This window comes from Homalodisca vitripennis, chromosome 4 (assembly GCF_021130785.1).
Source record: "Homalodisca vitripennis isolate AUS2020 chromosome 4, UT_GWSS_2.1, whole genome shotgun sequence".
Lineage (NCBI taxonomy): Eukaryota > Metazoa > Arthropoda > Insecta > Hemiptera > Cicadellidae > Homalodisca > Homalodisca vitripennis.
Window position 1 is genome coordinate 135,851,465 of NC_060210.1, and position 14,130 is coordinate 135,865,594.

General features: G+C 33.9%; 1 protein-coding gene across 6 annotated transcripts in view; it reads left to right on the forward strand.

Moving 5' to 3' along the window:
• Nucleotides 1-14,130, forward strand: part of LOC124360241 (rab GTPase-activating protein 1-like) — an 84,030-nt gene that overhangs the window by 11,575 nt on the left and 58,325 nt on the right. For 5 of the 6 annotated variants that reach the window (XM_046813680.1, XM_046813682.1, XM_046813677.1 and 2 more), the window contains exon 2: nt 13,728-13,824. The exons of the other annotated variant lie outside the window; for it this stretch is intronic. In XM_046813680.1, the coding sequence (XP_046669636.1) occupies nt 13,744-13,824 (81 nt within the window). In that variant the 5' untranslated portion in view covers nt 13,728-13,743. The remainder of the gene's footprint in view (nt 1-13,727; nt 13,825-14,130) is intronic. 6 annotated transcript variants of the gene reach the window in all.

Below are 14,130 nucleotides of genomic sequence, written 5' to 3' on the forward strand. Positions count from 1 at the left end.
TATAAGTTTGTTTATTTGTGTTTGCACAGTACTAAATGACATCAGTGGCCTTAGTTATATCTTATTATTTTAGATTTACCATCCGTACAAGCATTTGCCATACAAATGTGAAATATAAAATTATTGGTAGTCTAAGAAACATAACTATTATATTAAAGAAATATAGTAAAGTTTGCTAACACAACTCAAAACTGAAATAAACACATCTATTTCCTTCGGTGCTATACAGTCTTAAAGAAAATAACATTTGATTTTAGTGCAAAACATACTAAAACTGCTAGAAAAAACTTGGCATTAGGAGTGAAATAACTTTTTGAACAGATTAGGCCTGTTACTGCCATCTTCAAGTAGACTTATATCTGAAATACATAATATGTAATATATTTCTAAGATTAAAGAAATAGGTTAAGAAAAGGTCCAGGAAGAAGTTTACGGAACTCTTAATGAGCTGAAGTCCTAAGATAATATTACACATTTTGTCTTTGAATTTTTATTCAGTAATTATAAGCAAAACTTGAAATGTATAATGGGGAACAGGTGAGTAATGTCAATAAAGGCCTATAATACTAGTTGAATATAACATAGTAAAATAGGTTTTTTCAGTTAAGTATTTTAAGTAAATGATTCCAAAGAAATAAATAATTGTAATGATACAAAAATGACACAGTTTTTTGAGATTATTTGACTGAGAACAAGTCTATATTGCATAAAGCTGATAAAGACAATACTACTGTTATCTTATACAAACAACTTTGTAAGCAAAGTCAATGATGCCATTGATACCAATACCATTTTTAGAAATGTGACTAATACAGACTAATTTCAGAATAAAATGTAAATTTAAATACGGATGATAACCGTTTGCATTAAATTATACTGAAAACTATAAATAACAATTTAATGTACATTACTATAAAATAGTGTCATTCAATAGAGTATGAAATTAATCTCCCAAAACAGTAGTGGTTTAGGAGATATAAAATACCCTCCAAAAACAGTAGTAGTTTAGGAGGTATAAAATACCCTCCAAAAAGAGTAGTGGTTATAAGATTTAGCCCTTTGGACGCCAACGCCCTAGGCTGCCGCCCTACCCATCACGCTAGCGCCCGAACCAACTGTACTAGCCAAAACCGCCAGCCCTGTTTTGACGTTTTTGTAACCTATTACGCTTTGCTCTGTATTATCCTTAGTTTTTATGTTAATTGAATGTTTATTTTATTATTTGTAGGAAATTGTATGCGCTATCGAATAGTGTTATTATAAATAGCATTTAGACTGGAACTACATTGTTTATGATGTGGTAATGCCTAACCAAAACATTTGTTTACATACAAATTTCACTTCAGGCCAAAATATCGGTACGAAAAAAAATATTTTTACCTATCGGTGATATTTTTATTCGTTACAGATATTATATCTAAGACTGCTCACAAAAAGTCAGAACTGAAAGTTGAAAAATAGTTTCACAAAAAATACTTTAATTAGTGTTGATATTAGAAAAAATGTACTATAACTAGAATTAATTTTACAGTAGGAAATACGTTTGTACATACTTACATAGTATTAAAATGAGAGCATCTTCTCACTACTATAAGTCTATATCATAGATTTTCTTCAAAAAAGTAAGAAAAATCTTTGTCAACAAAATAATTATTTACAAATATATATATACATTTGTCCCCGTCACTTCTAACATGTGTGTTTAGGGAAACACAATGGGTGGACACTAAACTGAACAAAATTGATTACAGATAGTCTTATTTACTTCTAAAATAGTCCTAAACAGTTTAAACAGACTTTTCAAGTTAAAAAATAACTTTTAAAAGATGTTTTTCTCGAACGGCTGATCAATCGGACGTTGGCGCTTTTCTCCCGGACCTCGGCGGTCCGATCAATCGAACGTTGGCGTTTTTTTCGACTAGACTTCGACGGTCCGATCAACCGGACGTTGGCGTCCAAAGGGTTAAAATACCCTCCAAAAAGAATGGTGGTTTTTGGAAGAGATAAAATACTCTCCTAAAAGACTGGTGGTTTAGAAGATATAGAATACACTCTAAAAAGAGTGACGGTTTAGAAGATATAGAATACTCTTCAAAAGCAGTGGTTATTTAGAAATATATAATACCCTCCCAAAACAGTAGCGTGGTAATTTTCTCCTGGGAAATAGTTTAGCTTTAAGACTTCAGGATGTATTCTGGCTTTAAAACAAACTACTTGGTTAAATTGTAATGTTTGTTTTTGAAAATTTCAGGGGAAGCTCTCCCTTATGTACACCTATGACTCAAATTACCATTAAATTTAATTAAATTTCATAAGTAATTATGTTAGATATTATATATATACACACAGGGTGGTGCTTATGTCAATTTCCCAGAATAGAAATTTAAAGGCGTTATAGATAAATTAAATAAAACACTTTTAGGCAAGAAAACAAATTCATTATATAAAATTACTTACATATTACCATACAATGTTATAGCAGTTTTTTGAAATGTCCACCTTAATTTTGTATACACTTCATACAACGACTGAGAACAGAATCACAAGTGTTTAGCAATAAAGGTTTATCATTATTAACAAGTTCAAGTGCATTTCTAATTATATTTCTGAGTTCGTCAAAATTTTGCGGTTTTGAAGCATACACAGTCTCCTTTATAATACCCCACAGTGAGAAATCACATGAGGTCAGGTCTGGCAAGCGCGCAGGCCAATCGATTGTACCACGGCGACCAATCTATTTATTAAATGTGTTATTTAAAAATATCTCGAACTTGGATACCGAAATGTGCTGTGGCATCATCTTGTTGCCAGATGAGCGAATGAATATTGAAAACAGGATTGTTTCTGAGCTTGGGAATTACTACTTCTTGTAGCAACCGTAAGTAACTTTCTGAGCTAACATTTCCTTGAAGAAAATAAGGACCAACCGGTGCAGGATCTCGAAATACCTCCCCATACAATAACACCATGCACATTGAGTTCTGCTTGGATTACGTTATGAGGATTTACATCCGACCAGTACACGCAGTTATGCTGATTAACGTGTCCATTTAGTTTGAAAGCGCTTGGTGTAAAAATGGATGGTATGGCTTAAATTTTAATTGCTTTAACATTCTTTGCACGCTTCTTGATATTTCTAGTTCAGCAGATGCCTTACGAGTCGATTTACCGCGACTGGCTACAAAAGTTTGAGCAACTGTCTGCAGGTTTTTTTCATTGCAAATTGATCATGGACGACCACACATCGAGACATTTAAAACGCTTACCGTATTTTCAAATTTCTTATTTAACTTCCGCATATACTGTCGAGTGGGTATCGCGACACCTGGATATTTACCACTAAATTCTTCAATTATTATAGCAGTATTTTTATTATGCTTCCACCACAACTGAAGGATGTACTCATTCTTGGGTTGTAAACATTTTAAAAACACACAAACAAATAACAAATGTGCTGCCAACTTAACATTGTCACCAACCTATTGAAACAAAATATCCCATTATATGGGGAAACCGACGTATGTTCCACTCTCCGTATATATATATAATATATATATACAGGGTGATTCGGTAGTGTTACCGGCACTTTCTTGAGCTGATTGTACTATAAAAAAATAAAGAAAAAAGTTCATATAAACATGGGTCCGGAAATTGCTCCTTAACTGGGTTAATGGCCAATTGAAGATTTCATCAAAAATTGGTGTGCAGGAGGTCAAATGATGATTTGCCGCGTGTTTATGAAGAGATATTTATAGGCGAATGCAAACTTATTTCTAACGGATTTTTAGATGAGAAATTGAATAAAGTTCATCTCATAGCTGTATCTCATTTAGTTTTTTTTGTTTATACACCTACAAAAAAAACAGAAATAAAATAATTTTGAAAACACTTTTTTAAGGTTTAACGGACAATTATTTTTGTTAAATAGGCATTGAAGACCCACATTTTTACAAAGAAACTTGCAGAAAATTTAATTCTGAATAAAATGATGTGCCACACGGCTATTATAACAGCGAAGTATTTAGTTTCTGGAATTTAATTTTTACAACAAACATTCTACCAAGCAAGAAATACGTATTTAGTAAATTAAACACCGTAATGTAATGATATAAAAGGTACACAAATAATTGATTAGCCATACAATTGTAAATACGATTTTAATAGATTAATGCTCAACTAAAAAACAATAATACTATTACTTTTTAGGACTATCCAAATGGTTACATCATGTACCTACATGTCTTTGTCACGTTAGCTTTACATAAGGTAAATTATGTTTTTATAAGTTGGTATCACAAATCAGCTGTTCAAATAATACACTGCAATTTATTGAGGAATCCAAATTATTTTGTTACCAATTCTGTACTAGTTTAATGAGTGCAATTTAATACAATTATTTACTACTCGTTTGTTAGTGAAGTGTAATTTTTTAAAGTAACTTACTATCACAATTGCAATGCCTTTGTTATTTACAACGGAAGAAATATGCCGACATGGTATTTGTCTTAGGCGTTTGTGACGGAAATGCAAACCGCTGCTACTGCAGAATACCGAAGAACGATTTCCTAATCGCAGAGTTCCAAACCCAAAAACGATCAGTGGATCATTTCGTACCCTAAGAGTAATAACAGGTAAACTTCCTAGTATTAATAATTATCGGGATCGCGCCCTGCCCAGAATAATGTAGATATGGAAGAGGCTATAATCATGGCTACTGAACGCAGTCCTGGTGTCAGAACACGGCGTCTTTCAGGCGATTTTCGCAGTGTCTCAGTCTGAAGTATGGAGAACTTTGCGCAAAAATAGCATGTTCCCCTTACCATAAACAACAAGTTCAAAGTATTCAACCAACAGATCCTCCTCTTCGATTGAATTTTGCAACTGGTTAATTAGAAACCGTCAACATCATAGAACCATTTTTATTCACTGATGATGCTCATTTTACCCGAGATGGCGTCAACAACCTTCACAATGAAACACACTTGGGCAGAGGGAAATCCACATAGTACAATCGTGCGCAACTCGTAGCGAATAGGGACCATTCATTCTCCGAGGACATCTAAAATTCCCAGCCCGCCGCATGTACTCCTAGAATTCCTTACAGAACAACTACCACTATTATTAGAAGATGTTCCATTAGCAGCAAGGGTGCAATATTATTTATCAACATGATGGTGCCCCTGCCCACTTTTCCCATAATCGTAACAATGCACTTAAACGAGCAGTTTCCCGGGCGATGGATTGGTCCGCGGTGGACCACACACTTGGCCACCAAGATCACCAGATCTAACTCCATTAGATTTCTGTATATGGGGTTGGATGAAGAACCTGGTGTACCAGGAAAAAGTAAATACACGTGAAGAGTTTAATAAATCGAATTGAAGATGCCGCCGCACAAATCAAAAACAATCGTGCAGCCGTTGCGGAGGAATAACTCGATCAATCAGAAAGCGAGCTGCTAAGTGTATTGAAGTACAAGGACTGAATTTTTGAACACCTGTTATGAAAGTGGTTACGTAGTATTATAAGCTTTAGATGAAAAACAATAATTTATTTAAAACTTAATTTAAATTGCATCCTAATAAATCTTATGTGTAGGCTACTCTATGTCATTAAAATGGCGGTTTTCCTTTGCTTTGGACTTCTTGCTTGGTAGAATGTTTGTTTGTTGTAAAATTAAATTCCAGAAACTAATACTTTCGCTGTTAATAGCCGTGTGGGCACATCATTTTATTCAGAATTAAATTTTCTGCAAGTTTCTTTTGTAAAAATGTGGGTCTTGTTCAATGCCTATTTAACAAAATAATTTTTTTTTGTCCGTTAAACCTTTAAAAAAAGTGTTTTCAAAATTATTTTATTTCTGTTTTTGTAGTATAACAAAAAAACTAAATGAGATACAGCTATGAGATGAACTTTATTCCAATTTCTCATCTAAAAATCCGTTAGAAAAAGTTGCATTTCGCCTATAAATATCTCTTCATAAACACGCGGCAAAATCATCATTTGACCTCCTGCACACAATTTTTGATGAAATCTTCAATTGGCCATAACCCAGTAAGGAAGCATTTCCGGACCCATGTTTATATGAACTTTTTTCTTTATTTTTATAGTACAATCAGCTCAGAAAGTGCCGGTAACACTAACCGAATCACCCTGTATATATATATATATATATATACGGAGTGGCACATTACGTCGGTTTCCCTTTTCCCCCCCCATATAATGGTATATTTTGTTTTTTCAATAGATTGGTGACAATTTAAGTTGGCCAGCACATTTGTTATTTGTTTGTGTGTTTTTAAATGTTTACAACCCAAGAGTACATCCTTCAGTTGTGGTGGAAGCATAATAAAAATACTGCTATAATAATTGAAGAATTTAGTGGTAAATATCCATGCTGGCGGTGGTGTCGCGATACCCACTCGACAGTATATGCGGAAGTTAAATAAGAAATTTAAAAATACGGTAAGCGTTTTAAATGACTCTCGATGTGTAGTCGTCCACGATCAATTTGCAATTGAAAAAAACCTGCAGACAGTTGCTCAAACTTTTGTAGCCAATCGCGGTAAATCGACTCGTAAGGGCATCTGCTGAACTAGAAATGTCAAGATACCTGCACACAATTTTTTGATGAAATCTTCAATTGGCCATAACCCAGTAAGGAAGCATTTCCGGACCCATGTTTTATATGAACTTTTTTTCTTATTTTTTATTGTACAATCAGCTCATAAAGTGCCGGGTAACACTAACCGAATCACCCTGTATATATGAGTCGCCAAATGCCAAAACAAGCTAAATCCATCCCCTCTGCAAGTTTTTTAGATAAATGCCAAAAACTGATTGCTTTTTTCTCACATCCATTACATTTTTATGATTTTTTGTTTAAAAAAAAAAGGTTAAAAAATTAGTTATATTGTTTTAAAATTGCTAAAAAAATGGTACAAAAGTTATAATTACTGCAGCCCGATTAAATATATGGCATAGGGAGCTTGTTTTGGAACAGTAACTATGATTTAGCTGCTTTTGGAAACTTACTCTCCGCCATTTGCTTTTTAACTTTGGTTCCAAAACCAGTTAAATTGCGTTTACCATTCCAAAATAAGTTAAAAACAGAACCTTATATTATTAAATCCTTTTTTCTCAAAACATTGTAGCCTATATTGTTAGGTAAAGTTAGGTTTAGGATTAATGAACACAATCGTATTCATTTTCAATACAAAACCATGAATTTATTTATCTACAGAGTTTATAAAATAAATGTGTCGTTTATTAAAAAATAATTTTCACTCAATCATAGGCTCATCCTCTTCATTTATTTCAAAATCATCATCATCATCTTCTTCGCCTTGATTGGTGGTAGGTAGCTGGAATAAGTCCTTGAAAAACTTCAACTTTGGCTCCCGTTGCCAGTCATTTCCATAGTGGAGATTTAGCAAGCATTTCACATCATTGATTTTTACTTGTTTCACTGGGTGTCCTTCTTGTATCACTCTCAAAACTGCATTGTCAAAATTTTTCCCCCTTTTTCATTACTGACTTACTCTCGGCCGATTTCAAATACAAAGTTTGCTTCTCCTTGTACCACAGGATGGAGTTTGGATTAACTTTTACTTCTTGAAAAGATAAATTTCTTGGCCTTTTGAAATTGAAAATGCCCATTGTCCTGGTTTTTTTAGAACAGCATCGGTTAGAGTTTTCCAATCACTCACAGGGCAATCCGTCCCAAGTTTCACAACAGTACAGTGCTTTTCAATTCAATATTTCAGTGTAACTCATTGGGATTGTTGATTACACTCAGATCTTGAAATTTCCTTTCAAGTACTCCAAACACTCTATCAGGGGGAATGAAAGAATGGCCGACTACCGGAAAGAGTAGTACAACTTTAGTAACATGTTTAGGTGCATCTTTCAGGAGCCAATGAGCAATCATACCGACAACAGTTGTGTTCTTGTTTTGGCCACCACAGCCGTCAGAGAAAAGTTTGACTGTGGTGACATTTTTCCATGTTAGCGCTTGTTAACCTGTGGTAAACAGCAGATGCAATTTGACTGGACCCTTTTGCATACTGGTTTTCAGTCCAGAGGTAAGAAAAGGTGTTTTCTGAATTCAAGAGGACTTTAGAATGTCCCTCACAAATCACAAAATTTATATAGATATAGCTGGCGCTTATAGTATGAAGAGCTTGGTCCGGTATTTTAGGAAGGACAAGATTTTTCTGACAATCATAGCTCAGAATAAGCTCTTTATCATTATTTTCTTGCAAAAGTTTGTAGAATTTGTCTGCACGGACTTTTGTGGGCTTTTAGGTTTTTTTAGCTTTAGTGTTTTCACGCTTGCCTGCATCTTTTTCTGTGGCTAGTTCACACTCAAGCCTTGTGCAGGTTGAACACTTATCAGTGTACGGAGCGTCAAAACCAATGTTAAAGTTCTCAGAAAAAACCAGCCTGAAAAAAGTCATACTCACACTTTAATTCTTCAGTTGGATGCTGCTCAATATACATTTTCCCCCACATTTTTGTAATGTTAAGCTCACTTGGAAGGTATTGCCTATGCTTGTTTTTCGCTCTGCAATAGTGTTTTTTGTACTGGAATAAATGTTTTAATAAAAGATTTGATGCTGTCTTTCTTTATATTATATTTATCAACTTGGCGTGCTCCTCCACGAGTCTCCAAAGGTACGACGCCTGTTTCCAGGTACTTTTTGCAAATCAATTGCACTCGGTTTTTTACTCTCTTGCAAAAAATTTTTTTTTGTAAGTAGTGCTGCCCGACATAACTTTAACATTCTCAGTTTTGTTGTTCCTCATTTTAGGTAAGAAAAAAGTCAGTACTTACATTTCTTTATTGATTTGATACCTCTAGAAGACGAGTCCTTTTTGCTGAGGAAACAATGACGTGCTGAAGAATAAAATTCTTCTTTGATTGAAGGTCAGCGTCTTTATAGTATTGCTGATGTATCTTTCTAACATCCTGCAGGGAAAGTTCTGCGCAGCGTACTTACTTTTGGCCGAATGTTTACAACAAGTATAGGCATCTGTGGAAATCCCTTCGGGCGGCTGTCTAAAACAAAATAGGGATTATTAGTTTCTCCTATACCTTTTAAAAAAATACTAACCTGTAATAAAAACAAATTATAGATCGCAAAACGTTGTCAAAAAACTGTTGTAGTTAAGTTAGGGCCTAAGCTGAATTACTTTAGGCTGGTTGAGATTAAGTAGTTTAGTTGCGGTTATAGGTTAGTTTAGTTGAGGTTAGGTTTAGCTTAGTTGAGGTTAGGTTATTTTTAGTTCAAATGAGTGTTAAGATTAGGCTAGTTAGTTTTTCTTTACCAAATGTTGTTAACTTACCTAGCAACTTTTGCAACAGTTTTCTTCCATGCTCTTCGTTTTTCTTCCTTTTCTTTGCCAAAGGGCCCAGGCATCTCTTCTAACCAACTCTACTTGTTCCACATTTTGTGGAGTTTCCACTGTTATGTGTCCATTATATTGACATTTTCTTGTTGAACAATTACAACTTCAGCATTTTATAATATCAATACCAACGCCTTCACTACCTTCTAAAATACCTCCTGTATGTTCAGACCTCCATGTTTATGACACACAACAAATCAGGAGCTTTTAAAATAATGTTAAATAATTGAGTGCTATTGCTTCTTATAACACTATTTTAGCCTTTGAAATTTAAAATTAACCAACAAAATAAACAATTAATTCAGAAGGAAAATGATCAGCAGTTCCCTATAGGAAAAGTCTTTTGGGATTTAACTTATTTTTGACACAGAAACATGGGAAACATTGTAAGTTATTGTAGTTTGATATAGCTGGTTTTGGAACATTGTCATCTGTGCAGATATGACTGGTTTTTTGGAACCGAATGGCTATAGGATAAAACTGATTTTGGAACAACCTTCACTTTTTAAATAGTAATTTTAAACAGTTTTTAACTGGTTTTTGGAACATTTTGAAGTGACAAATCTGTAGCCTAGGTAATACAGAACTCATTGTCATCAATATCTCCAACTTTTTTAAATTTTGGATTTAGCCTGTTTTTGGCATTTGGCGACTCATATATATGTATTAATATTAGCATCTGGAACCATTGATAGTTACCTCTCAACTTGAGCAAAGCACACTGAGAAATGAACTATCTAAGGTTATGTTGAAGATGGAGCTTATATTGTCTACTGTTAACTTAATTGCATTTAAACACATAAAATGAATATTTAATACTTTTATTTTTGTGAGGCCTTTCGATAGCAAGGCTATCTTCGTCAGACACATAACAAAAGTCTTTTGTGATATATCTGACGAAGATAGCTTTTCTATTGAAAAGCGTCACAAAAATAAAAGTATTAAATATTCGTTTTATGTGTTTAAATGCAATTAAGTTTTCTGAGGTTAGTTTGGTCCAGAGGTATTGTAGTGCATTCTTGAGGTTTTCAAGCGGCTTATTATTCAGTCCCTCTTAAGGCCTCTTTCACTCTCCGTTCAAACATAATGTGACAAAGAAGACAATTTTCCCACTACACCAGTTCACAGAGTTCTTAGATAGTTCATTTCTCAGTGTGCTTTGCTCAAGTTGAGACGTAACTATCAATGGTTCCAGATGCTAATATTAATATGTCACTAATGTCTGCTCTATATAAATACTCTTTGTGATCTACTCCACTTAATATATTTGTAAGGCAAGTCTAAGAAGTCAACCCAGTATTAATACATGCGAATGGATGGGGCCTTAAGTTTTAAGATGGCCAAATCTATCTGAATCTTTAACTGATGAATCTAGAGGTATTTAGTTTTTATGAGCTTTTATTTGTTGATTTATTAATATACAAAAACAAAACAGTTAAAACAGACAATCTACTGTATTGGTATTAAATTTAATACTAAACAAACACTATTTAGTTTATGACAAAAACTATGCAAGTACAGTGGAGTCCTACTAATCCAAACACGTTTAGTCCGAACATCCTTATATTTATTTATAATGATAATGCACAGTTACAGCAACTAATTACCAAAAAAAAATTAAAATGGTTGCATCATTTAGTAAAAAAATTTCATTAAATACGTGTACAGTATTTTATCAGGACAAATTTTATACAGTACAGTACATAAATAATGAAGTTTTAAATACAGTACCAAATTGAAAAACAAAATTGGACGTACAGTACTGATATTATTGTTGAGTATAATATTATTAAAATACATGAATTCAGTAATTGTCTTTTACTGGCATAGCTCCGCCATCGTTTCATAAACATGATATCGGCAGGTGTATCATTAGTCTGTTGCATTAGTCTGATCATAGTGCAAGGTCAAGCGCTGCTGCACCATCTGCGTGTGGCACCAACCCTCCTTTATCAAATAAGTTCTCGTCATCACTTCCTTCCTCCTCACACTCCGTATGTTCTTGAGTGACTGCTCAAAGGGCTTCTAGCTTGTCTTTAAGAGAAACGGTGGTATGCTTTCGTTTACTCGTCATAACAATCAGCTCTCACGCTTTTATTATGCAAATAATCACGACAGTGAGATCGATGTTTGCGCTAAGACAACAGACAACACACTGCCGACCACTGCATGTGCATTTTTGGCACACTAAAAAAGAGGGGGAGTACAGTTTGTACATGTCCAATGTGCGATACAAATTTTAACTACGGTGTACTATAACTTACTAACTGTGCTTAGTATTCCCAGTGCAATAGATTTATCACATTAAATACAGTACACAGTCAGAAAATGTGTTTGAATAATCAATGTTAATAATTTTATAACAAAATAGATCTATTCTCATACTTAAAACCGTGTTTTTCTGCAATTCCGGCTAATCCAAACAATCGTGTAATCCAAACTGGGTTCGGCCTCAATTAGTTCGGATTAGAGGGTCTCCACTGTATTATAATAATGAATGTGTGCTACTTCATTTTTCTGTACGTTATTTTCAATCACATTATTGCAATGGTAATTATTTTAAAGCTTTGTTTCTCATACCATGAAGAAAATTGCTTTACAACTAACATTATTCTTATTTGGAGTTTTTGTGTTTATTTTCCATGTACCTCCTCACTTCCTTCCCAATCAATATAAGATTTGGTCATTCCTCTTCTTCCTAAATGTGTTTACCTTATATATTTTTGCACCTGGCTTGTTTGTTTTATTACCTGCATATTTTCTTTTTCATAATACAAATTTGTCTTGTGTTATTAATTCAGTTCATCAGTTGGTTTCATAATTTGCAATTACTAGTATACAGAAAGGATTGCAGAGTTAATAGATGATAAAGATTTATTATGAATAAGCTTGTCGTACATACAAGGGCGGTTTGATAAGTCATTGACTTTTTGAATAAAACAAATTTTTTTCGGCAAATAAACATTTTATTTTTCAATATAATTACCTTTTAGCTTGATATATATATAGTCCAGCATTTTTCTAATTTTGTTATTTCCTCTAAATAATAATGTTTTCTCAAGGCTCTCAACATAGGCATTTGTTTCAGTAATGACTTCTTCGTTCGACCCAAATCTACCGCCCAGCCATTTCTTTAGGTTTGGAAACAGGAAATCACACAGAGGAGAGTCACAGGGGAGAGAGTATGCTGGATAGGATAGCAGTTCGTAGCCCAATTCATGGATCTTTGCCATCGTGACTAGACAAGTTTGCACATGTGCATTGTCTTGATGGAACAGCACTTTCTTCTTCGCCAAATACGGCCATTTTTGCTTCAAATCGACGTCAAATCTGTCCAAAAGTTGTGAATAACATTTGACGGTGGTCGTTTTACTCTTCTCAATGTAGTCAATGTGAATGACACCCCGTGCATACCAAAAAACTGGGACCATAATCCATGTTTCGTCCACAGTTACAAAACGGCACCAAAACTCGTCCGAATTACGGCTGAACATCGTTAAACAAATTTTTTGAAGTAGCCACATGGTTACGCTTATGTTGAGTGTGAGCAATCGCGGCACCCATCTTGCGGAGAGTTTTATTATGTCCAAATATATTTGTGTAAAATGTGATGTACCCATTCAGTTGAGATACCTAAAACATGAGCCAACTCACACACATTCATTCTCCGATCGTCCAATATCATTCCATGGATTTTATTGACGATTTCCTGCGCAATCACTACTTTTGGGCAACCTGAACGTTCAGCATCACTAGTGCTGGCACGACCACAACGGAAGCCACTTCTTAACCATTGAAATTGAAGTTGCCGAGCCCTCGTAGTATTTATCAAGTCTAAATTAATCTCCGTGATGGATTTTTTACGTGAAAAGTAATACTTAATCAGCACATTCACGTTTTTTCCATTTTCTTGAAAATTCACGAGGTTGTCTGCTTTGAAGGTCTATCAAATACCAACTGCATGAAGCAGCTAGCTCAAAATTAGAAAGGTCCACTGATAGATTACAGTTGACTGTAGCACTGTTGCATTTAAAGTTACTGTGCGGGAAATTCGAAAGTCACTGACTTATCAAACCACCCTCGTACATAAGAACTCGTAAATTTATGTGACGTTCTTGTTTAAAAAATTACTAAATGGACTAAAATAAATAAATGACAAAAATGTATTACAAGTATGAAATTTTAAAACTTTTGCAATTAGGAAATATTAATTAATTGATATGGAAACTACTGATGACTAATTTTTAAATATGAATTGTATAGTCGGTTAGTTAACCCTATGTAGTGTCCACACTAGTGTAGTGTTCTGTTACCAGGGTGTTACCTGGCCTAATGGAGGATAGCGCTAGTGTCAAATCAAACGATTCCACAGCGGTTAGTGACGAGTATGAGTTTGTAGCTAGTACAGTTTCGGTAAGTTTTATTATTTCTTATCAATTTTAGAGTTTTGATTTATCCCTATTGTATTTTCGTAATATTGTTTTGTGTTATGTTTACTTTTACACCCCTTTTATGAAGAAAAGTTTATGAAAGAGTACACTAGATATTACCTGATTGAGCCTCTAACATGTTTTTTTTTTTTTATTTTATAACATAGTACTATTTTTACTTTAGTCCAATAATACTGCAAATAGTTAATTTAAATTTAAATCTTCCAGTATTGTTATTTTTATTTTATTTGTGAAACTGATAACATTTTGTCTTGCATACTTTTTTATT